This window comes from Excalfactoria chinensis, chromosome 2 (genome assembly GCF_039878825.1).
Source record: "Excalfactoria chinensis isolate bCotChi1 chromosome 2, bCotChi1.hap2, whole genome shotgun sequence".
In the NCBI taxonomy this organism is placed as follows: Eukaryota; Metazoa; Chordata; class Aves; order Galliformes; family Phasianidae; genus Excalfactoria; species Excalfactoria chinensis.
In genome coordinates this window covers 99,267,612-99,293,324 of record NC_092826.1, presented here as the reverse complement: position 1 = coordinate 99,293,324, position 25,713 = coordinate 99,267,612, and the positions used below count along the sequence as shown (strand labels likewise).

Here is a 25,713-nt window from a genome sequence, read left to right as displayed (position 1 = left end):
TTTGTTTGTTTAAGAAATATTAAGCTGAAATCTAATATGAAATTATTTCCCTGCTACAAGTGAGGAAACTAAACCAAGCCTAGGTAGGGAAACATCAAGAATCTGGCTCCACATGATGCTGTGAAGATTTCTATTTATGTAAAGAAGCATCACCTAAACAGCAGGTACGCACTGCTTGACAGCTCTCTTTCACCTTAGATCTGTCCTGTTTACCTTCTTTAAACTGTCTCAGAATTCTTGTTCTCCCCAGGTTATAATGAGCTAACTGAAAGCATCAGTTCTGAACAGATGTAGTGATAAAAGGCACTGAAGATGCACTATTATGTTTAATTTTCACATTATCACAAGTAAACATACCTAGCTATTTCAAGATCTATTCAGCTCATCTCTTTTGATATTGATACGGTATAAAAAACTGTCATCATCTGCAAAAATCAAACTGTACATGCTTCAGTTTGTTTCCTTGGATTTGCAGTCAGTTCAGTGTGACATGATATTTATCATCAGAGAAGTTGTAGATCACTACTTGAATTTTAAACTTCCCTCCCTCCAGTTTATTTTCAAGATATTTCTTCAAAGAAAGATCAATTCTTTCCTAGATTCAGTGGAAAGATACAGATATTGCTCACTGCTTTTACTGAAGTAGTTTTTAGGTTATCTGCCTTCCCTACTTTGCCCTTCAACCATTAACCCAAAAATTCTTTGCTTATGATACAAGTTTAGTCAAGACTGGAAACATAAAACAAGTTTTGCATAACTTTTGTCAAAGCCAATAACTAAGCCTAATTTTCAACCACAAATAATCATGGGATTAGATAACTATCCACAAAAAGTTTACTTAAAATTATTTCTCCTATTTATTTTATTATTTCTTATTTATTTGCACAGTTGTTTGGTTTTTTTTTTACATTTTTTGTTCACAAAACTTTCAAACATTGGATCAAATTTGATCCAAATGCACTGGTGGAAAATGAAGTCTACAGGGCAAAAGGGAACTAGAACTGCTCTATTAGAAAAATAAGCAAAAATTTGTCAAGTTTTTTAACCTCTGAAATTCTAGTTAGGAGAAACGCAGTCATTACTATGAAGAAGATAAACATTTCTGCAATTAAAGCCAGAATTAGAAGTTTTAAGTGGAAGTAGATACAGTTAGTCAGAAGAATAATTACAATGGGAAATTGAAAATCTATGCTACTTACTAGCTTTGTAACAGGAGAACTGTCAAAGTGTAGCACTGGTTAATTTGTTTACATTAATTTAATCATTCATTTCTGTTCTAGATGAGACAAAACTGAATATCTGAAAACAATGTAGGTATGTTTTCAGAATAAGTCAGCTGTTGGCATCAGATAACAAACATACTGCCATAGGTCTGCCAGTGTCAAAGAAGGTGACATAGAGTCAGGTCTCTAATTAATGACAGGCAGCTCAACTAGATGAGAAATTCTCCATTTGCTTTTCTTTATGAGTACACATGAAAATTACTGGGGATCAGCTAACATACAGTGAATTTATTCTTTACAACTTCTGGTTTCAGTGCGAACTACAGAACAGACTGTCTGGTTAGGGTTTCATGTTTTTCGTTCCAAAGGGATAAGTAAAGGCAAGGTAATGTCTGTAACACAAAAAAAGGAGTAAAAATTCAAAAACTAGCATAGTGTCCTAGCTCAAAATGAAATCTGCTATTTCTGGCTGAAGAAATACGACTTTTTATAAACTGAAAGATTAATTTTTTTAAGGTTAACACTGAAGACACCACCCAGCCTACGCATTTTTCTGAGTTATTTGTGCATGTAATACATATAATCGACACAGATATTTTACTGGTGTTGTGTGTTTAGGATTTGGGGAGGAGGGGGGAGAAGAATGTTGAGAGGTTACAATTAAAGGAAGAATTTAAGGGTAGATATCGCTTCTTTTTACACGATCTAATTTAACTGACAAACTAAGACCTAGCCTACTATTTTGCCCAGAGAAAAACAACATGAATTAGAAAAGCATGCAAATACCACTGACCCAAAACACTGAAAAAATACCTTCATTTTTCTCTGGCGATGATGAACCTAAGGCACAGAACAACAACTCAGTATGTAGCTTATTTTTTTCAAATTAACTTTGATTGTAGCCATTTGTCAACGAATGTATACTAAGGCATTTGGCCTCTTATCAGGTATATCTGAGAAACAGCAAATACATACGCTGAGACTGAGAGACCACTTTGGTTCTACTCCGTCCTCTGGAATCTGTTTTAGAATTTCCAATACCAACAGAAGGTGTTGAAAGCTTTGTTCGTATACGACCTATAACATAAAGAATGCATTAAGTTACTTTTTCACAGCAATGTAGAAAGTAAAACATTAGTAGCATTTACTAATATGTTCCTAAATTTCTGAACATAAAAACAAAGCACGATGTAAAAGGTGAAAATTCACTTGGGATAATTAGTAGAAATTTGAACATATTGAAAGGACTTAATATTTGAGGGTTCAAAATACTTCTTTGATGCTACATGCTTCAGTAAATTATTTGCACATTACCTTTTAAGCACCCTGAACTAGTTAGTTCTTGCTTCCTACATGAATATGTTGATTACATTACAAAAAGGGATATTTATTAAATATATAACAGGCAACGTAGCTACTGATATTGCAGATTCAGTCTTTTCGTGATCACTTGTGGTTATAATTCCACTTTCACTGTCACAAAACTACAAAAGTATCCTTGTTTAACTTCTGAATAGGGTTCTGAGACTGCTTCCTAAATTCTGTGCACTTTTTAGAAACCTGAATACTATTACTGGAGACCATACTGTTTTCCTGACTATGATAACAAAGACTTCTATACGATTTACAGCAATTTGGAAATATTAAGTAAATTCAAGTCTCAATGTCAGCATAATATCAAAAAATAGTATTCCTCTCAGCAGACAGAAGAACGGACAATTCTGAAACAACAGAAATTACTCCTCTCTAGAACACTAAAGAGGTTGAAGTTTTTTGCACTATTAGCCATATCCCTCATAAATGTTCAAAGAACAATGAAATTATCGAGGAAAGGAACACAAAGGGAAAAAAAACAACACCAGAAACCCTCCCTCAAAACTGTGCTAACGATGCTTCTCAGAAGTTCCACAAACAAAGCCTAAAAGGTTTGGGCACTGTGGATCTAGCTCAACAAGTAATTCATTTTTAAAAACAGAATAATTTAAATGCTTTCTAGACATGTAGAGTCAATATTAGACCCAGAACAACTAGCTACACACACTATTATTTAGTCTCTTTAAGCTTTCCACACCAGAATTTGGAGACAAACCAAGTTAATATTATTCATCCAAGTAGAGGGCATAGCTATAGATGAGAGTCTATAAGAAGAGAACCAGAATAAAGGAGGTTATTCACTAAACTACTAGAAAAAATATGTTTACAAGATTGGTTAGATTAACTGCTCCAAACTCTACTAGTTATCCCCATGCAATGGCAGTGTCTTCCCAATGAGTGCTGTGAGACTGCATGGTATGTAGACCGTGTTCAGAATGTAGCCTCAAAACATAGGAATACAGAGTGCCACTATTTCACTGCTGTGTTAAATTATGAATTGGAACCTGGTTCAATTTCATCAAAGTAAAAAATAAAAACAGAACAACAACAAACAGTTTGTATTTGCATTAATGACATGCTTAAACAAACAGCATATTGAAAATTGATTCACAAGTCTCAAAAGGATGAATAATAATAGCAGCACCTGTTTCCCAGAGCATGAGCATATCTGATGAGGTTATCTGTGACTTGCTTTAAAAATAAAATGAACGCAAAACTATAAAGCTATTATACTTTCACACTGAAAATGTTAAGCAATGACACTTCTACTGCAGATGAGTATTTGAGAATTAAGAGATTTTTAAATACACCACATGACAACCAAGAATTAGATGCATAAGCTATCTGGAGTTATGTCTCTCCACAACACCCCAAGAAGACCACAGTCTACCTTCAAAGCTTAATTTGTATCAGTGAAAACATAAAGCTGAAAACATTAGCTATTCTAACAAAATATTTTCTTACCATCTTCAGAAGCTGTTCCTAAACAGAAAAAATAACAAAATACATGATATTCCAAACAACAGTGTGCGTCTTCATTTCCTTTTTTGAGATAATCTTAGGAATGTTGACAAATTTTACCAAACCAGGAAGAGGTCTAAAACCTGTATTACAACTCCATTATTGAACTGAAGTAGAATTATAAAGAACCAAACAAAACAACGCCCATGCTATACTTTCAGTGATTTACAGGAATGCAACATACAGCACTGCCTTCCAAACTTGTCACAAAAAGACAAATACATAAGGTAACTAAATGAGATCCTGACCAAAACAAACTTTGTAAATACTCTTGTGCAAGCTCTTCTGATATCAAAGATGCTATTATAAGCTATCTCAGACAAGAACACATCACAAGAACAGTGTTTCGTACACTGGACAGTTACAACTCATTAGAAACTCCACACAGGAGAATTTCTGTGAATTAAGTCCATGATTGCTATCTATACAGCACTCCATTTCACCAAGCCTCTCTGAAACAGATCTGATGATGACAGAAAAATACACATAGATTAACACTGATAAAATGTTAAATGGCCTAAAAAATAAATAAATAAATAAATTTAAGTGTAAATTTCTTCGCAAAAATCAGTTACAGAAATACACATGTAGGAGTGCCTCAGTTTTCCCAAATCAAATTTGCTAGTCTGTGTTAAGAAAAAACATACAAAAAACCAAACCAAACCAAACAAATAGAAAACCCAACATTCTTTCAGAGCTCCAACTTGGAGCATCTAAGCCAGGCTACCAGCTAAGCTCATCCTCGGAGGAGTGGTGCTGCTTCTCTTTTCTAAACCTTTGTAACAGCAACCAACTTGTCTGGACAGCTAAAGGTTCACTGTCAGTTCCAAGAGATTTTTAAAAAAAAAAAGAAAGAGGAGAATACTATCAATCTCTGTTCTACGTAATTCGCTTCCTGGAATTTCTTCACCTACAGTAGTTCATAACGGAGTACAATGAAGCACTAGTGAAAGAAGTCAGAGGCCTCAAATGAGGCCATGATTAGCAGTAAAAGGCAAAAATAACTTCTTGAAGGAAGCAGCTGTATGATAAAGTACAGCTTGAGAGTTAAGATGTGTTCATTCTGTTTCACATCATCTCTACAGATTATCCCACACAAAAAAATATCATTGCTCTCATCAGTTGTAGAGCACTTCCCCTTTTAAACAGGCGCATGGGATACCTCCACAAGTTATGATACAACTCCTTAAGAAAGCTTACTCCTGGTGGCAAAATGCACACAGCAAGTGCTCAGCACAGTCTAAACCCTATTATATGCAATGCAAGAAAATCTAATATGCAAATAATTGAGAAAGATATTAAAATACTGTGCCAAAAAAAACATCTTATTGAAGTAGGCTCACCACCTACAACACCCCAAAATAGCTAAAAATCTTCTCAGAGAATCTATCTTTGAGCTACATGTGCTCGATATTCAGTACTGTATAGACCTGCCTCCCTACTATTTCCATTTCTGTGCATATTTTGTGTATTTATTTCCCTCAGAAGATGCAGTATACTGTCTAAGAAAGGAAAAACATCACCTGCTCTGCTTTCAGTAAACTACTCATTCTTCTAAACAGGAATGCACATGACTAGAGATATGAATTAAGAAGCAAATGTCATTGACTTGTAAAGTGTTTCCCAACAAGAAATTACCATTAGCAGTCATCATAGGAAGCATTACTTGCACACACCTGAAAAAGTCTAACAAGCTTATAAGAAACCTGATTCTCAATTGCTCTGCAATTATGACAAAAACACAGGCAACCCTCTCCATGTATAGAGAACTAAGAAAAAGTTAGTGCTAAAGCATAGCTGGACCACTCAGTAAGCTATTTAAACAGGTAGGCCTTCTCAACAAACTACTCTTATAGAATTGCATAGAATTATGCGACTTACAGGAATGCAAAATTAAGTAGCTAGACCAGATTCTGATGGGAGTGATTTCTACAGAGAAAACTGTCATTTCATTTTAGAAATTCTTAATTATCTGCTTATTCTGTTTTCCAATGGCCATTTTGCCAAAAACCCCAAGACAAAGCAAAATAGAAGAAAGAAAGAAAGCTGACTTCAAAGACAGAACTATGGAATACAATGAAACTAGACCTTGTTACAAAAAGCAATTTAGCTACAGAATTGTTCTGCTATTTTTTCTTACTTGGAGTAATAACAAAATTCTGATAAAAGTTTCTGTTGTTGATACATTCAAAACGTTGACAAATACATATACATGACATATATATATATTAAGACTATATAGGAGTTAATGAAAATAGCATAGTACATGTTAATCAATAGACAAACATAGTAAACATTAAATATTTTATATAAGACACTTTAACATAATTAATAGAATTAGAGGACAGACTAAACAATTTCTTACCATCCATCTTGTCAGAAGTATCCTCTTTGTTGAAAAAGCAGGCAAAGAAACATGGAAAACTTAGTGTGTTAGAATAAAGGTGTTCACAGCAGAGTCATAAAACATTAATTAAGGAAAATACATTAATATTAAATACTGTAGACACATCTATCTAACCTGTGCATGTATAAGCTAACTTAAGTAAAATTGGTTTCTGTCGGCACAAGGTACAATATTACAAAACAAGGTACAAGTAAGTACCCTGTATGGGGATGCTAAATCTCTATATTACCCAACTTCGATTAAGCCTTTGTAGTAAAATATTTATCTACTGTTTCACGCTTGGCTTTCAGCATCAATACACACTTGTATCATTACTGAACTACAATATCTTATGAATTTGCTACTCAAGATGGGCTAAGGGACAGGAGGGGAAGAGACATCACATTAAAAACAGAGGCAAAACGAGACAAAGTTCCACTCAGGTTTAAAAACATTAAAGATTCACAAGTTCAGGTGGAAGTGCTTATTCTGACAGTAACAATCTAAATTAAAACATTTAATGTGAGACAGATATAATTACATCTCAAGTCTCCTCAACAGGCCATTACCTATTAAGGATGCCAAGGCTAGACAACATTCAGAATGACTAAAGAATGTCCTCCTGTATCTAGAAGACTCTTAAAATAAACTAACAAATAATTTAAAACAACAAAAACACATATAGATACAAGTAAGAAATCTTATAATAATAAGCTACGAGACAGAGACAAATACTAATTACTTTGCTTATGAACTTGTTCTCTTAGGCTCTACATTTTGCAGCTATTTTTTCAAAAGGTAGATGTTACTCTTTAAATAAGGGTGAGAGTGAATCAGGATCAAACTGAGAAGTACTCCTTTTGTGTAACTACAAACAATCCTTGGCCTCGTTCATCATCGCTACCTTTATACAATCCATCTATAACAGCGTCTGAGTTTTCCATCTATCACTATCATCACATTATCTTGCCATTTCAATTCAGCATTGTACCCTTTTTCACAAGTCATCATATCCTCTAGCAAGGCAAAACATTCCAGCTACCCAAATCCCTCAAAAGAATTTGACATGGATTTACAGACCACATATTCACCACTCCCTATCTACAAACTCCAGTGAGAACATGCTATTTCTTTATCTCTGTTATCTCCCTGCATAAAACCACCACTCTTCACCTTCCTGAAAACCTCTGTGCTCTTCTTAACTCCAGCTTCCAAAATTCTGAGCATGAATCCCACACACTGCATAAGACGTTCTGAAAGCAAACCAGTACTCCGAGAGCTAATTTCTGTGAAATTTGTAATGATGAAGTAAACCCTATGTTTCACAATGAATAAACACTAACAGATTTATTTCTTTGCTGTCCACTTGACGTTTTTCTCCTACTACTGCTATGTCTCTTATCACTTTTGTTTTCCTATGTGTCATCTTCAGCTTCATGTAAGAACCAGAGAATGGCCTCTTGCCCACCAAAACAGACTAAAAAATACTATTAATCCCACCTAACTCAGGCTTTCAGACATTATGCAGGGAGCATCAATTCTTAAACTGAAAGTCACCAGCCTATCTGCCCCAGCAAGCAAACTGAGCAGCCTAACCCCTCAGTCTATACCCAACACCTTCCCCGATCCCCCGTGTGGGCAGTAGAGGGAGCCCACACTCCTATGCTCAAATCCTGCTCCAAGTAGTGTTCTTTTTCAGCAGCACTGCAAACATGCTAGATCCACATTCAGTGGCGGTTCAAAATCACTTCAAGTAGGCACTGATGACAAAAGAAGGAAATGATTTAAAATAACTATTTTTAACGTAACTAAAAACACAATCAAAACCTCGGATAACACAGCTTACACGCATCCTAACACCTCCCAAAGCACAACACAAACGGAAAAGGCAAAGAAAAGGTTTTTGGTTTTGTTTTTTTAAAAAGAAAAGCTTGAATGGCTAAATAAAAAATTACTGTTTTGTTGTTTGTTTGTATTTTTAATACAGTTTCTCTGCCTCTCTTGTGGCCATGACTGGCAATATCACTACTAGAACTTGCCTTCTTGGTGGCCTAGCAGGAACATAGGTTGAAAAGAAAAAACTAGCAGTGAACACTGAATCTCACCCCTATTTTAAGGGTAGCCTAAAAAGAAAACATGCCTAATATTCCTTTATTCTCCTTATTTGATGGTTAAATTTAAACTTGGAAGTTCTTCCATCTACAACCAACCATCACTATCATTTTTTCTGCAAACCAGTAATTTGCAGGGCTTTCTATGCCTAACAACAATCATCCTGACAAAGAACATTATCACTCAGGTGAAAAAAATACTTTCACAGAGTCTTATGAATGGACTTTGGAAGCTCTCTCTGAAATCTACTGTACACATTCATGCAAAACATTGTGTTACATGAGTAAGCCACTACTTAATACAAGGACGTCTCATTAACTAATTTACAACAGCGCTGAAGAATTGAGGAAAAAAAAAATTGAGATCAAAAGTTCTGGTACTGATTTCCCTTTTACTTTTGGATGCAAAAAAAACCACAATCACCATCTGCTGTTAAGTGAAATCATTGTCCCTTCCAATACACAATGTAATACCAGATAAAGAGATCTAAAGAGCACAGTATGAATATATTCTTTACATCAGTATTCTTCTAGCACAAGAAAATCAAAACATCTAGCAAAGCTGGCAACTTACGTGAGAAAACGTGCTCTTTTACAACACTCCAGCAAAAAAAGACAATGTCAGTTTTTCAAACGTACACTAGACTTGTCTTCCTGTAACTCCTTAAAGAAAAGCCTCAGAAATAATTTCCCAGTATAATAAAGTTGTTTCCCTCACCTAGTGAAGCATAAGATCCTGGAGGCAGACCAGCTGCTGACAAGCGCCCAGCTCCAGCTGTCTGTCCAGAAGCATGGCGGGCCTTTGCCCCTGCAGCAGCATTAACATCAATGTCACTGCGAGACCTTTGCAGAGTTCCTGGGCTTGGAACACTCTTGCTGCTGCCCGAAACTATTAACAACAACAACAAATAATTGTTAGCAATGAATAGAATGAATTATATTTGCAAGGTTAATGTTTTCTACCGCTGCAGCAAAGCTGCAAAAAGTACGTATGTCATACAAATAAAGTTAATATGAACACCGTATTTTAGGGACATTAAATAATGTTGGACACATTCCATGAAATTCAGATAAAGAACAGTTCATGTTACAGTATTATTGACTGCCGTTCAATATTGAATGTTACCATCTAATGCTATGTGCTCAAATATGTAAAAGCCAAGTATGAGGAAAACGTAGCAGTAGGTGCAGCTTGCAGAGACATAATATTACTCAATTCTGAAACAGGGTTTCAGAAAAAACGTAAAACAAAATAAAATGTTAAGTTCTATTTAAATTTTTTAATTCAAAGAATTTTGAAGTCTAAACACTACGTACAAGATAGCATTAGCTTACCTCTGCTTGCAAAGCTGGCTGGGCTGGCTGCAGACCATTTAGAAGACAGAGGACGACTGAAAGACAAAATCCAATAAACCCATTAAGTAAGGGCTTTTATAAATAAAACATCCCATGTATCAGATCCAAAAGGCAGTTAATTCACGATGAAATGAGAGAGCAAAAGGGAAAAAGAAAAAAAGAAAGCTCTTTTTCTTTTCTCTTCCCTTTTATTTCCTTGCAAATTTTTGGAGAAAACTATTTATTACAGACTGAAAACACAATCAAAACACAATCATTTTTATTAGAGCATCTTTTATATTTTATGAAATTACATCTTCATCACAGAGCATTTCTCCTTTGATGATAGAAAGTTCAGGTCACAGAAACATTTAAGGCTGGCACTGCAATGTTTTGTTTAACCACAAAGCTTATCTTCAAAATCAGCTGTCATGTAAAAAGAGTGGGAGCTAAACAAAAATGACTGATATACAACAAATTAAGTGGTGTCTGCAATAACAAGAAAAAATGGATGAAAGAAGGGAAGCCTTTGTATTTTCAATACAAAAAAGTCAAGGCTGAGAGAAGGTTCATAATACTGTGTATTTAACTGAGCTACCTGTACCAGGCGCTCAAGGATATTGCAGATGTCAGAATTATTAGGTAACTTCTCACAGATGATTATGTATCTGCAGCTAACTATCAACCATAATATACAGTAATTTCCTAATATTAATACCTGTCTTTTTGGAAGCATTCTGTTGCAAGTCCTGGGTGCCTGACCTTAGAATGAGTTCCAGGAAGTCCTAGACAACTGTTACAATTTCATCACTTAGAGAATCTACAGCAAATGACATTTCATTTAAAAAGATTCAAATAGAGCTTGCTTTGCAGGGACCAGCCATCATATTTTTTTTTATCCCATAAATCTCCTCTACAATTATTTTTACTCAATAATCCAGGAGATCTTTAAGTACCGCGAAGTCAGCAATCATGGAGAAATGGACATAGTAAAAGCTCGCCCCTATTTCCCAGATTAGTAAACACAGGGAGAACTTGTTAATAATGCTAGAAGCTAAAAACTTAAGTTTTGTGCAACACAGGGAAAATAACACTAAGTTACTCAAAACTCGATTAAAAATACATTTCCTGCATTGTAACTACTTTTGTTTATTGTTCTACCCCTTCCTTTCTGTAGTATTAAAGTTCAAATACTTGGAAACTTACATACCCTGCAGTACAGCAGGAAATAACACTTGGCAGTCTAAGAGTATCTTAAAATCTTAATTTCTATGCAACTTACTTTTTAACATTACTAGCAAGTCATTAACAACATGTTTTAATTTCCAGGTAAGCAATTTAATTTTTAATTTTCAGGTAAGCAATACAGATTAACTTAAACAAGAGTAATTCATCGTATCTGAATAACGTTTTCGTAAAAAATAAAATAATTTGTTCAGACAGTAACACATAGGTAAGTGACCCTTACTTGAGGCTCTCCTGTGAGCTGGAAGATGACCTGTCTGACTGAGGGAGGGATGCTATACTGCCAGAATTCTTCAAGTACGTCTGGAGGCTTCTTTGATAAGGCGGCTCAAGGGAATTGTACAGAGTCTCTGCTTCACTAGGAAAGTGATTTCTAAGACCCAAATAAGCCCTGTAAAATAAGAAAACAACCAACTGTAACTGTTCTTTATTTTCTTCAAAATATAGTCAGGATGTTAAAGATTACAAGGGATGAGAGCAAAAGGAACTTAAATTGAAAAGATATGGAGTATAAGATAAACTCAACAGCTCATTACGGAACCAATTAAATTGATCTAAGATATCTTCTCAAACATAACCAAGTCTCTCTGTCCTCTGAAATTCTCCCCTCACTTATTGATTCTAGGGGTAAAGAACAGTCATTCTACTCTGGCCTAAGGTAGTGAGAACACTGAACAATTTTTTGATAATTTCATTTATGGGGGAAAAAAAAAGCACGATTATATAGCAATATTAAACATTATTTCTCCTGTTTCACAGGAGTCTGCAAGTACCTTAAGAAGGCAGCAACTGTCTCTAACTTTAGAGTATTTCTCTTACAATAGAAATCAGGTGTTAATCCAAGACTCTGAGAACAGAAATATAACTTTGCAATTTAAATTGTGCCCTTTTCTTTACAGGTGAGCTATCAAATGTGGCTGGTGCATCACGTCTTGTCACCCTTCAACACCCTCACATAAAATCCACAAATTTTCAGAGCAAAAAGTAGTACAAACTTACTTCCTTGCCTCCACTCTTGCTTCCGCATCAGCATCGTGAATGCCCTTCTTGATCGTTTCAACTAAGACTGCTGCATGCCTAGAAGACAAACATTCCTCATATTATTTTGCTCCTCCAAATTCAATTCTAAAGTAAGTAGTAAAGTTTAAATAGTTAATATATAATAAAGTAAAAAAAAAAAAAGAAAGCAGAGAGAGAAGTTCTAAGGTATGAAGTAAACAAACACTTAAGCATACTGATGATGTAACTGCATCTGCTGGAGGGGCTTAAGTAGGCTTCCCAGATACTTCCTTTTCTGAAGGTAGAAACTATGTCTTCTAAAAAAGCAAAGGCTACAGCAAAGGCAGACAAATGCATTTTTAAAAAAAATAAAAACAAACAAATGAAAACGCAGCTCTTGTTTTCTGCAAACAGCACTTTAAGATGCTTTTTTGAAATGCTGTCTATGTGTTAATACATGGATATTGCAATGGTTTGCTTCCTTGGATCAAAGTCTCTGGAAGAACCGAATTATATACCATGATGGAAGGCATCTACAAGAATCACCAAGTCCAACTCCTGGACAGAACCCAGAATTCTAACCCTATGTCTGAGAGCATTGCTTAAATGCTTCCTGAACTCTGGCCAAGTTCAGTGTCATTGAATACTACCATGGGCATCCTGTTCCATGCCCATTATCTGCTGGCAAAGCACCTGCTCCTAATCCTTAGATTGCACTGTGGTGCTCAAACCAGCACAGCACAGAGCACAGCAGGACAACCCCTTCCCTCTCCCAGCTGGTAGTATGGGCCTGACACACCACCCTGGGTACAGCTGGCCCTTGTGGCTTTCACGGCACAATGCTTTCTTGTACTCAACTTGCCATCAGCCAGAGCCCCAGATCCCCTTTTGTGGGGCAGCTCTTCTGCCTCCTGTCCTCAAGACTGTACATATGTCCTGGGCTTGCCCCACACCAGGTGCAGAATTTAGCACTTGCTCTTACTCAACTTCATGCCCTTGGCGATAGCTCAGCCATCACATTTGTCAAGATGTTCAAGATGTTTAGACATGGTACTAAGGGACATGGTTTAGTGGGAAAATATTGGTGGTAGGTGGGCTATTGGACCAGCTGACCCTGGAGGACTTTTCCAACCTTTGTGATTATATGATTCCATGATTCTAAGATCTGTCTGCCTTTAAGGGAGTCAACAGCTCCTCCAATTTAGTGGCATTCTCAAAAGTAGCATACGCTTGAGTCCCACATCCAGACACCATTTACAGACCAAGCCTTTCTGTGACAGATAAAGCACCTGATCCTGTAGGGATGAGTGTGATTTAAAAGGCCTGAAGTACATGACTGACTCTCTTAGCTTGCATTCTACATTTCTAGAATAACCAGTAAAAGCAAATAAAACCAAACGGGGGTTGCAAATTTCCTCTTTAGGTCATCAGCAAAATGCACTTAATGCTGTTTAGAGCAGACCCTGGGAGATTACTGATACTGCAAAACATCACCAGATACATACCTAATGCCTTGCAGAAGCTGTGCTTCTAAAATCATAAAGCACCTGCAACATATGGTGACCAACTGGGAAGAGATAGATATTTTCTTTGCTACTTGACTCAAGTTCAAACATCTACTGCTGCAAGAGCTGATCAGTGACATCTGCTCTGGCTGCTCAAGCCAGCCAGGCCTTGGGCACAACACAGAGATATGACTGCGATGATGAGGGCATCACAGTGAAGCTTGAGCACCTCTCAGCAGCATTGGCAGGGCAGAAACCGTCTCACTGCAGAAATGCCTCTACATGAGATCTTTGGTAAAACTTAGACAAGCTCTAGTATGGATAGAAAGAAAAGGATTCACTAACTTCTTCAGATGAAGAGCAATTGCTCATACGCAATATAGGAAGAGAGGGAGAAGATGAGAAGAGGTGGAAGGTGAAGAGGCGGAAACATACAGATGTCCTCCTCCCTAGTATCTAAACAAGCCACATGAACTGCTGTGCTAGAAAGGCTGGCTAACATTCAACAACATAAGCAATTCAGGGATTCAACTGCAAAACTTCTGTACCAATATTCGTTAGTAGATTATTACTGAGGAAAAAATGTACTGGCCAATACCTTTCCAAAGAATGCGTTTGCCACTCTTGTAATAACAGGTCTAAAAATTCAAAGGATCGCCTAAGAAGACAGAATAAAACATTTTAATTAATAGTCATTTCTCCAACGTGTTTGTAGAATAAACAGAAAATTCACTGCTTTCACTTTGAGGGAATAAATACCATAAAAGAATGTTTAACTGTCAAATCAGGACATTGGTCTGCTTATTGAAAGGTCAAAATAAGTGGTACAGAAAGCAAAGATGCAAGCTAACAAAACTTTAAACTTCAGAAATTTGAATGTCTTTAGTTCAAGTCATGTTATTACACAATGCTGTGAGTTTTATTAGCATCCAAATACAAAACATAAGTCATTTAAAATTTGCACAAACTGTAACATCTTAGTATTAGAAAATAATATATCGATACTTTAAAAATTCAACTATTATGTTGACCCAGCATTGTTTTTCTGCCCCAAAAACTATTCCCATCCTTTCACAAGTCATCACGAAGTACGTACCATGAAGGAAAACATGACAGCATTAACATGGGGACATACAGACAGAAAGCAGTCCTCAGTATTATTAAGTGATTTAACTGTATTTATTATTAATTCAGAATACCTGACAACACAGCAGAAACACATCAGCAAATGCATATTCTGAAATACATCTGAAACTAGATCCTGGTAAACAAGACAAACTGGCACAGATCAGGAAGGTGTGTAGATAACTGAGACTTCCAAAAGGTAGTGGAATTTATGGTATCGAACTCTTATATTTTTTGGATTTCTTTTTGTCTTAGACCTGTTTTATATCATCTTTCTTCTGGCCAAATGACTTGGACATGACTGAAACATGGCAAAAAAAAATCCCAACCCTAAAAGGATTAGAAGTTCTTCTCATTACTGTAACTAATCTAGTTTTTCTTTACAAAGGCAGTAACTCAGTATGAAAATACAATTTTGGCTGCCTTCACTGATGTGCACTGGATTATGAACTGAAACCATGTTCCTTGACAAAGCTGAAGTAAGTGGAAACACTGAAGCCTGCCAAAGTGTTTAAAAGTAAAACAGGAAGATTTAAAATGTTAGTATAATTTGGGTTGAGACAATAGTTGCTTCGGATGAAAATGTAGCCTAAAAAGAATAAACAGTGTAGATGCTCAGTAATTTCTGGCAAATACATAGCGATATTGCATTCATGGTTACTGTGGATCCAGAAACAGCATTAGAAGCTTCTGAGAGATTTTGTGCAAGAAGTGACACACTATCAGAAGCAACTAGTCATCAAGAGCCCAATCAAGTATTCAAGTATCATTTTTTAGAAAAAACGTGTTAAAGATGCACAGCAGCATTTAAATATGGCAACAGATCAATCCAGCATGACATACTGCTACCTCAACCCCGCAGCCCAGCGCACTGGTATGCTTATTAATCTGGGCACAGACAGCCTAGTTCCAAGAAACTATATCACACTGCAAAGAACTTACAAAGTCCTCCACATGCAGTAGGCAGTAGTATGCAGTGCTTCTGCAAGAGCTAACCTCACTAGGCCTGTCAGGACCAGCCCTAACCACACTTAATAGGCTAAGGCTGGTTCTTAGTGAAGACATACAAACCTAACTTAAAATTTCCCAATGCCTCTTAATACCTGGTCTGTTTATTCTTGTAAGCCTAAGCACCAGAGATTCAACTCAAAAAAATTCCCTCTTTTTGATTTTATAATAGAAGGTGCTTTTTCCTACAAGTGTTAAGAACACTTTAAATTAATCTGCAGAAGGATACAGTGCGCATCCCTGATTATGACAGAAAATACTATTCCTCAACAATATCCAAAAAACTGCTTAAATTCATTATTGTTGCTTACTGGAATACACAGTTCCTTGTACTGAGAGCTGATGGCTAAAACATTTTTAAAGCCATTTACTTTCAACAAACAAATACCATATTAAGAAAGCAACAACTTCAACAATTTGCTATTTGAGTATATTGTAACATACCTTCTAACGGCAACCGATTTTGAGGTACAGTTGCTTGTTATTAAAGGTATGAGTCGGGGCACGTGGGTATGCTGAAAAAAGTAAACAAAGTAGTTAATGGCAAAAGTATTCCTGAATTTGTATGGTAATAATTAACTCAAATAGAATTAGAAACAATACAAATTACAATTGGTCTCTTACAACTATCAGTGAAACTACATCTAAGAGACTACTGTTAGCATGCACATTTATTAAGCTTTATTTCATTCTGACAAGATCAAGGAAAATGTGCTTCCAACAAGAGTCAACAATCACACCACGATACGCAATGTTTAGCTGTGTCAAATCATGTCTGAAGGCTCAATTGCAACTTTCTCCTTGGAAGAGCTCTAAACAGATTTTTGTTCATTTGTTTTTCCTGAAGGAGAAATACAGGCACAGCAGTCTTACAATCTGAGTTATGGAGCAAAAAGAAACCTGAAAACTATGAGCAATCTTTTAAGGTTCAATCAATATGGTTAACATTAAAAACATAAAGTTCTTTTTAATGCCAAATATGTTAATAGAACAATAAAGGTATGACATACAATATAACCAAACTCATGTATGAAATCTAAATGTAAACACTTAACATTCTCGTGGGAGAAGGAAATCCTTGAACTATTATCTGAATTGTTTAAGATACGCTACATTAAATCCAGATGCAATAATTTAATCCTGAATTAAAAGAGCCTTACTTCAGCTCATCTTAACTTATTTTAGACATCAAGCATTACCATTTTAATTCCAAATAATATGGTCCAACAAATGCATTTGCTGTTAATTTCTTTATTCCTTTCTGGAATCAATACATCAGATAACCTGCATGACAGCTTCCCCTATTTTGCCAGTTTAAGTCTACAGAAACTGCTTCAAAGCTACATTTCTGAAAAACTGTTAGTATCTCATGTTTCACTCTTCTCTCCTTAGGTTATTGTTACAGGATATAAACAGAGAAATCAAAAGAGCTGACAAAGAACTATCAGCTCTCACAGTACTGCCAACTTCAGGACTAGCATGGAATGAGTCCGTAATCCCAGGAAAGCCTAGCAACTGCATTTGTTCCTACTGTTTTTTTGTTTATGATTCCATAGTTTTAAGTGGCATGTGACAGCTACAAGAGAACAACAAGCAATAATGGGGAGAAATTGGTTTCATGTATGAAACTTCCATGTTCCAAATCTGCAGAGACATCAACTCTGTACTTTCTGGAATATATTTGACAAAGGACTCAAAAGCTCAAGGCTGGCTTTTATTCAGCCTTAAGACTGCACATTTTCTGCTAAACCCCACTGAAACTGCATCAGTACATGCCTGCCTCCAACTCACCCTGAAACTCTATTGCCCAACCTCAATCACATCTCCCTCTAGAAAGCATTTTCCACTACTATGCACTACTATTACTTTTTAAAAATATATATGTAAGGTAAATTAGTAAACTAAATAGAAGTCTAGAAAGAGAAATAAAAATACCGTATTAGAACTATCTGGAGGACTAGAGGGAACAGCCCTGTATGGGAACTGTTGAGTCACATCCTGAACCACTGACTGATCACCTGAGGCAAGGACTGGGTCAACCATGGGAGCACAAGTGAAGGCCTGAATCTTTGAATATGGGTGAGTATTCTTTCTCTGTTTTGTTTCTTTCCATCTCACCACAATATTCATACCAACTGTAACAGGCCCCAAGTTATGCCAGGGGAGATTCAAGTTGGGTGTCAGGAAAAACTACTTCTTCAAAAAAAGTGGACAGGCATTGGAATGGGCTGCCCAGGGAGATGGTGCAGCCACTGACGTTTAGACATTGTGTTGAGGGCCATGGTTTAGTAAGAACTACTGGTGGCAGGCAGACAGTCGGACTGGATGATCTTTTCTAACCTTGGTGGTTCTATGAAATGCGAAGTGCAGTGAAAGGGAAAAGATAAGTAGTGAAGCTCTTCAAAGTAAATGTTAAAACACCGCATAATACAGATACTCCCTTTTTATTGTGAATTCAATTTCACAATAGCTATGTACTAAGGCATGAGGATGTGAAATGGCTGTCAGTGGTTTCTGGTATGAGGTTTTTGAGTATGTATCTCTCATAATGGTTTGGGATCTAATACTGAAAACAAAGTTTTCTTGACCTCACTTAATCCAAGGGGGAAGGATCTGTAGACAGGAAGACTGCATTTGCCCAGCTCTGATATTTATTTCTTCCATTTTAACACTGAACACTTTTTTGACTGTCAACACACCCTGCACATGTCATTTATTTGTTGAGTATTTGAACAGAATGATTAGGATGTTCTTGCTTCTGTGTTTTTAACCTTGTATGTTAAAGAATAGCTAAAGATAAAAGTAGCTTTAACAAAATCAGGGCAGCAATAGGTGATGCACAGACTCATCTTCAACTGAACTAACAAAACCAATTTAATAGAACTTAGTGGTTTTTGTGTTTTTTTTTAATTTATTTTTTTTCTAATTTCATGTTGCTTGCTTTTCTAGTGATTGATTTGCCTCCATAAGTAAGAAGACAGGGTTATTTTCCTACATGTCTGAATTCATCTAATGTGACTGTGAATGATATTCTTCTCTCATAGAGAACTGTAATAATGCTATATAAGGGTATATTCCTTCCTCTTCTCTCTCTCAACACTATGCCATCAGTCATCTCAAAATGCACTGTAAAAGTCTGGGAGGGAAATATTGATACTTTTTAGCCCAAGTGCTAATGTAAAGGTGATGCAGAAATTCTCAAAAATACTTTCTTAGAGGCATGATCAGACAATGGTAACTACAGATTCCAAAACACAATGAGCACAACAGACTGTGTGACTGATTAAAACATTTAACTTCCCAAAAATTCAGAACACTACAACTGTTACACTGATAACAATGAACAGAACTAAGCATCTTGTATAAATAACTAAAGAAAAACACAGCATTTGACACAGACACTACAGGCAATTTCCCATTCCTATACAAAACATAAATATAGCAGTACAAGTTCCAGAAGTCCACTTAAGTATGTTGGCTCAGACACAGGCTGTTAGTAGATGGTTAAGGAACAGACAATTAAAAAAACAAAGCTAGCGTACACTATTCTTCTCTAAGAGTTACAACTTTAAGGAATCAAAAGCTTAGAAAGCTCTCAAACTCAGGAGTTACAAATCTGTTGTGCTTTTCTCTGATGAACTTCTGCCTTCTGAACTTATCTATACTTGCCTGAGTTCTTCAGCATTCTATTATGAACTCCATGAAATTAATATTAACTTTGTATTTATAAATTATACCATTACATATATGTATTAGGCATATATTAATGTGCATTAATGCCACATATCAATATATTCACATATTGATACTAGATGTGTTATAAATGATAATTCTCTTGTGAAAAGAATTTTTCCAATAGTCTGTTATAAGCTTGTTGACTGGTAGCTTACTCTGTCCTTTGCAAAAGATCAGTTAACTTCTAAAATTGCCTTTTTTTGTTGTTGTTTTGTTTTTAAATATGATTAAGACTGTAAAAATCAGGAAAACAGACTTGATTTCATACTGACAATCTTTGGCATGAAACAACATTATCATTGTAACGATAAACAGTATTTGTTTTCTCAGAAGAAAAAATATCCAGTGTTAAACAGCATTTAAAAACTATAAGCTAATTCTTATATGACCAAATTGGAAATACCTCAAGTAAAAGCAGCTATCTGACTATTTCTAGCAAGCACAACTGAAGTGGAACACCTACCCGAATAATGAATCTAATGGCTGCACACCCAGAAGTTGCCATCACTTTGGCGCTGTTGGGAACCAGATTAAAAAGAGTAGGCACAATAGCTTCAGCGCCATGGTCAAACTTGTTTCCCAAAACAGTTGAAAGATGCCTATATAGGAAAAAAGAAATAGAGATTATTTAGTTAAAATTAACTTCTTAGTTACATAAAACAGCAAAATTCATTGTCCATTTTAATATTAAACAGCAGAAATTCTCAATTTAGTTATTTCCAAGTCTTTGCCTCACTGGAAATGTAGGATTTGACGAACGTTTTTATTACTTAGCAGACACACTAGAAGGTTTAACCATGTAACTTTATTTCATAATGAAAAACAAATACCACAATCTGAAAAGCTAATATTCTCATCAAAATGCTGGCAAAACCGAGCTGATCATAGTAAGTGTAAGTGTACTCTTTCATTTTTTCAACATTATGGTTATAATATTAACAAATAAAGCACAAAGTAACATCATTGCCCAGCGGTGACAAAAAATGCTTCCATGCAGGCAGACTGTATATATAAAAGAATCTGGAAGCGACAACAAATATTATAACATTGTTTTAGGGATCATGAAAAATCCCTAACTTCTAGGTCTGGATGAGGACATTACACAGTGTGTTTACGCTACTACTGACTTCATGCTAGGAAACAAAAAATTCCTTTCTCAAACCCTGAATTTCCCTGGCAAGAACTGTTCTATGCTCCAGCAGCATTCTCTGGTCTGTTCTATTATAAGGCCAAAAGAGCAAGGGTGAATTCTGGGACATACACAGCCACTGCATACCAGAGGGTGCATTAATGCCTTTACAAAGGGCAAAAATCCCCAGAAAAGACAGAAGTAGGAAAAACTGCCCTGCTGTAAACACAGGGCCTTCACCCCCCCAGCTTATAGCCCAAAATAATGAGGGCAGAGGTCTTAATTCTGTTAGTCAGGGCTCTTAAGACTGTCACTGAAATTAAAGATTATTGCTTCATCAAAGCGTATGAAGTTCTACTTAAGCTTTCACTTGAGTTTTAGCTTTTTAATTGCATCTCAGTGGAAGGACATAAAACACCCTGCAGCTCCCCCTTATAGTCACAGTAAAATCTTATACCAAAAACTCATACTTAAGAGCTTTTAAGACTAATTCCCAACATTACAGCAGTACCTACCACAGTTTGTACTAACATTAAGTACTCGGTTTAGTGATTGTAATTTCCTCTTCACATACAATGTTTTATGAGGATTATTAACTATATTTATCACCTAAAGCAACAAATTATTTAGAAATGTTTATTTTATGCTTTCTCTATAGCTACAGATCTTGACTCTATTATCAGCAATAGTGTAGAGTAGCCCAGCAAGACAATCTTTCCTGCAACACTGGTAAAGGACTTTCCAGTCCTTTGCACACTAAAATCTAGCAAGGTACACAAACAAATGTAAAACTATACTTACGCTACAGTAATACATGCTTCTCTAACCACCTGGGATCTGAGATCCTTGGCTGACAGCTTAAATGCACCGTCCAACAACCGTAAATGCTGGAAAAATCCATCATACTGTGCAGCTCCAGCAACAAGCAATGACCGAACTTTCTTGAGCTAAAAAATTAAAGGTTAAAAATTAAAGTTTAGCCACTAATAACTACTAATACACATTCTCTTTAAAAATAATAATAACTTTTAGGAATATCGAATTATTGTTAAACTGTACATAATGTATAACTCCAGTCTCAAAGTTTAAGGTAGGTTTTGTGACAACCGCACATGAAAATGTTTAAGTGTATGAAAAGTGTGCCTGTCTCCAGCAGTCTAATTCCACAAAAGAGGAATATTACGTTAGTCAACAATAAGGAATGATTTGCTTTAAGAAACAAATCATATTTTCAAGAATATGGTATTAACTTTAAAAAGGTTTAAAAGGACTTTTACATAAATTACATAATTACATAAATTCTGCAGATAGAGTCTTAGATCTCAGTCTACAAATACACAACTACGTTCATATACCTGTTTCTGAATGCTTATTAAGATACCATAAACTAGATGAAGAATATAGATGCAACATTTTAATTCCATAAGTAAATCTATTATAGCCATACAAGGGGTACCAATGCTAGCAGTTTACTTGCAGGGTATGTAATCTTGAAGAAATAAAGAAAAATATGAACAATTGGGGGCTTTTAGAATAGCTTCCACTCAAATGGCAACAAAAATATATTTCAGTCCTTTAAAAAACACGTGTTTAAAGCTTATTCCAAAATGACTTGATACATGGAAATTTGCGTTTTTAAAACGTAAAATAAAATTGCCTTCTGTATTATCACTAAGAAAAGCACTTTACAACATGCAGTCACCCAAATATAAGAACATACAAGCACCCATGCTTGAAATCAGGTCAAAAGTTTACCGCATTGGTTCGCTGATCCCAATCGTGTTTGTCATCCGAGAGGATTTCCCTGATTTTGTTCAATGTTTCTTCAAGTTCTCGACTAGAATAGATCTGGAACATTAAAAACAACAGAAAAATTTCCAGTTAGCCCGATGAAGGAAGCAGTTTAAAAAGACTGAAAATTCCACTACAACTCTGAAAATCTTGCCCTTGTTATACAATTCCAGAGAACTATGCCAGTGGTATTAAAAGCAATTTAAAGCAAATATTGAGGATAATGCAAGTAGTGAATGCTCACAGGAAAGAAGTATCAATATTTTCTTCAAGATTTCACCTTTCAATAGGAATTCCCCTTTCATAAGAATTCCGTTACCTTGTGGTTTTGGGTTTTTTTTTTGCCTTATTTTTTTTCAGGTTACAATTCACTATGAGCAGAGGTTAAATAATCTGTTGCACTTCAATTTCATTCTCATATCCACTGATACAAATGGTAATCAACCATCTTATTGTAAATATCTTGGAACAGCGACTCATCATCAGTGTGGGACTCCACTAAAAGACTTGACTGGCTGATAGATGACATCAAAATTAAAAAGTTGTAAAAAATGATTTTATATATTTATATATATATACATATATATGTATGCACAGAGAGATTGAGAGAGAGAAGCCATGTTAAGACATGCAATACCTTCTTATCAGATTTAAGTATGAGAATATAAGTGGAGATGGTTCATAGGGCATATTCTTCTGATTTCACTGAATATGCAAAATTTAAGGATTTTTTTGTTTTATCCGCAGCTTCAGAATAATAAGGAGATATGAAAAAAAAATTACTAAAAACTGATTTGGTCAGAATTCTTTTTCAGTAACATTTTAAGCTTAAGGCTTCCAGTTTCTCGCATCCAAAGTTGTTTATATAAACACGCTGAACTACATTCAGTTGCCCAGACACAGGCATCTGGTACCAAACAAGACGTCCACATTGGACTGTCAGATATTCTTCAGGACTTCCAGGAGACCTATGCCCTGTGAAGTGGACGCAAACATTAGAATTTATGTAGAAACTCAACACTAGTGACTGATTCTCACTAACTACCCGCTTAAATGCAAGGTATTACTTTTGTATGTTCAAGAGCGCAGAGTGTGTAGTGGAAATGAGGATCAGTGGTTAGGAACACTTTGCTTTGCATGCACTTTTATGCTGGTCCCTTAAACACAGACCTTTCATTTTATTCTGAAGAAGATTTAGAAATTCTGTTTTACAGTTAAGCCAAATCCATATTTTCCTGTGCAACTTCAACCAACCAACTTTCCAACACTGAGTACACTGAACTAATTGTTCAGTATAGTTACAATAGCTACAGGAGACTAATGTCTACCTTTCCTGCTATGCTTTGGTAACAGAACAACAACAATGAAGGCATGAAACAGTATTTCATGCTGCAATACTTAGGATGTGGAAATATCCATGCTTTATAACACCTGTATATTTGAGTATTCTGATAAGCAGGGTACGAATCCAAGCTCCTTGGGTTCCCTCTTTACTACCACCCACCTTGCTACATCTTGTTCCTAATTCGAGGCTTTACCATATAGTAAGATATGTCAATCTAGCAGCCTGTGCCAACTTATCCCAACAGTAAAACGCAACCGCAGGAGATGCGTGATCATACCTTTTGGCAGCAGCTAACTAGGATCTCTTGGTGTACATGTTAAGCTTAGTCTGAGGCTCTGTTAAAACTGTGTCACTGAGAGGGGCTTCAAAAACAGGCCAATTTCTGTTCTCAGCTGATGAGGAATCTCAGTCCATGAGCTGTATTTAAAGCTGTGGGATTATAACTGCTAGGCAATAAACAAGAGCAGAAGCACCATGTGTTTAACTTTGTTAGACTTACCTGCATGCCCAGGCAAAGAATTTAATATTTTGATTACCCAGCAAAAACAGAATTGCGTCCAACCAAATTCAAATTGTCTTTTTAAGGAGCAATTTAGTAAGCGGCATAACTTTAATTATAAAGAAATTAAATTTTTTCCACTAAAAATCCCAAGTATATTCTCCATACATAGTTTCAAAGCAAAAATTGTTTTTAATCTTTTTTCCCTGCCTTTGATTAATGATGATTTACAATTCTGTGAAAATTTGTGCACAGACGACTATTATACTTTCTTTTTTTAAGTCTCAATGTTGGATGTTTATACAAACAAATAAATTTGCCTTGGAAAAAGAATGTAGCTATTAATAGATATCATTCCTCTTAACGTGACAACTGAATTTTCTGCTTCCAGTTCAACATAAGTGAAAACAGAGCTGTAAAACTATTCAGTTTGTAATCTAAATACAGAAGCACAGTCTAACACAGTGCAGTAAGTAAAGAACTCATTAGCAAAAAGGTTATTTTGAGATACAGCGCAATGGTTCTATCTTCTTTGTGGGCTGCAATTATCCACTGGAGGGTAACATGCACGCACAGCAGAAATGGTAAATGCCACATTGAAGGCAGAAAAACTAATGTTCAAACACAAATTAAAGAAATAACTATTTAGACAGAAAGTATTTCCAAGTAAGAATTACAAACTTGACAAGAGCAAACAAGAAAATATTCCTTAAAGATTAATGATGAGCAGAGTCATTTGAATAGATTACTGGAAAAGCAGAATCACCACTGAAGGTTTTTAGGAGCAAGTTAAAAACACACAAAAAACACTCTGAATTAATCTGATTAATCCAGGTGCTCATAAACTTAATTCAGGATTGGATCTGTATTTCCATAATAATTTTTCTTCCCTTGTTTTTACTAAAGGCTCTTCTAAAACCCACACAAGTGTAATGAAAACAGACATGGAAATGGGCCCAGCAACACAGAAACAATGCTTTCTATATATTCTGTCTAACAGCTTTTGACTTTAGAACAAACAGGCACACTGCAATTCTTCCCAGGGTCTACTGGAAAAACTTCTTCCTTCCATAGCCATCAGTGTGGGCTCAGGTTGTGGGGACCTACCTTCCCAAGTCAGCCAGCAGAACCAGAGAGAAAAATCACACACACACACACACAGAGTGACATCCAGGTATTTCACTTTTGTTCTCCCAGAACAATTTGAGTGAGTTATTAAGCAATTTGAGTGATCAGAGAACTCTGCTCAGGACTGAAAACATTAAAGTATCAAATTATAGGCAGCATGTTTTCAGTGTTGTGGAATGTGACTCTGGTAAACGTAACACAGACAAATAATATGAAAAGATTGATTGTCTTGCCCTCCAAAGAATTCTTAACAG

General features: G+C 35.8%; 1 protein-coding gene across 38 annotated transcripts in view; it reads right to left on the bottom strand.

Moving 5' to 3' along the window:
• The window catches only part of CLASP2 (cytoplasmic linker associated protein 2), a 132,988-nt gene that overhangs the window by 41,437 nt on the left and 65,838 nt on the right, over positions 1-25,713 (bottom strand). For 18 of the 38 annotated variants that reach the window (XM_072327997.1, XM_072327984.1, XM_072327988.1 and 15 more), the window contains 13 exons: positions 22,452-22,544; positions 21,498-21,643; positions 20,031-20,166; positions 16,277-16,347; positions 14,298-14,357; positions 12,195-12,272; positions 11,419-11,586; positions 9,951-10,006; positions 9,334-9,504; positions 6,484-6,507; positions 4,062-4,079; positions 2,199-2,300; positions 2,037-2,063 (listed from right to left, as the gene is read on the bottom strand). In XM_072327997.1, the coding sequence (XP_072184098.1) occupies positions 2,037-2,063; positions 2,199-2,300; positions 4,062-4,079; positions 6,484-6,507; positions 9,334-9,504; positions 9,951-10,006; positions 11,419-11,586; positions 12,195-12,272; positions 14,298-14,357; positions 16,277-16,347; positions 20,031-20,166; positions 21,498-21,643; positions 22,452-22,544 (1,150 nt within the window). The remainder of the gene's footprint in view (positions 1-2,036; positions 2,064-2,198; positions 2,301-4,061; positions 4,080-6,483; positions 6,508-9,333; positions 9,505-9,950; positions 10,007-11,418; positions 11,587-12,194; positions 12,273-14,297; positions 14,358-16,276; positions 16,348-20,030; positions 20,167-21,497; positions 21,644-22,451; positions 22,545-25,713) is intronic. The other 20 variants (XM_072327991.1, XM_072327996.1, XM_072328003.1 and 17 more) reach the window with 5 other exon arrangements.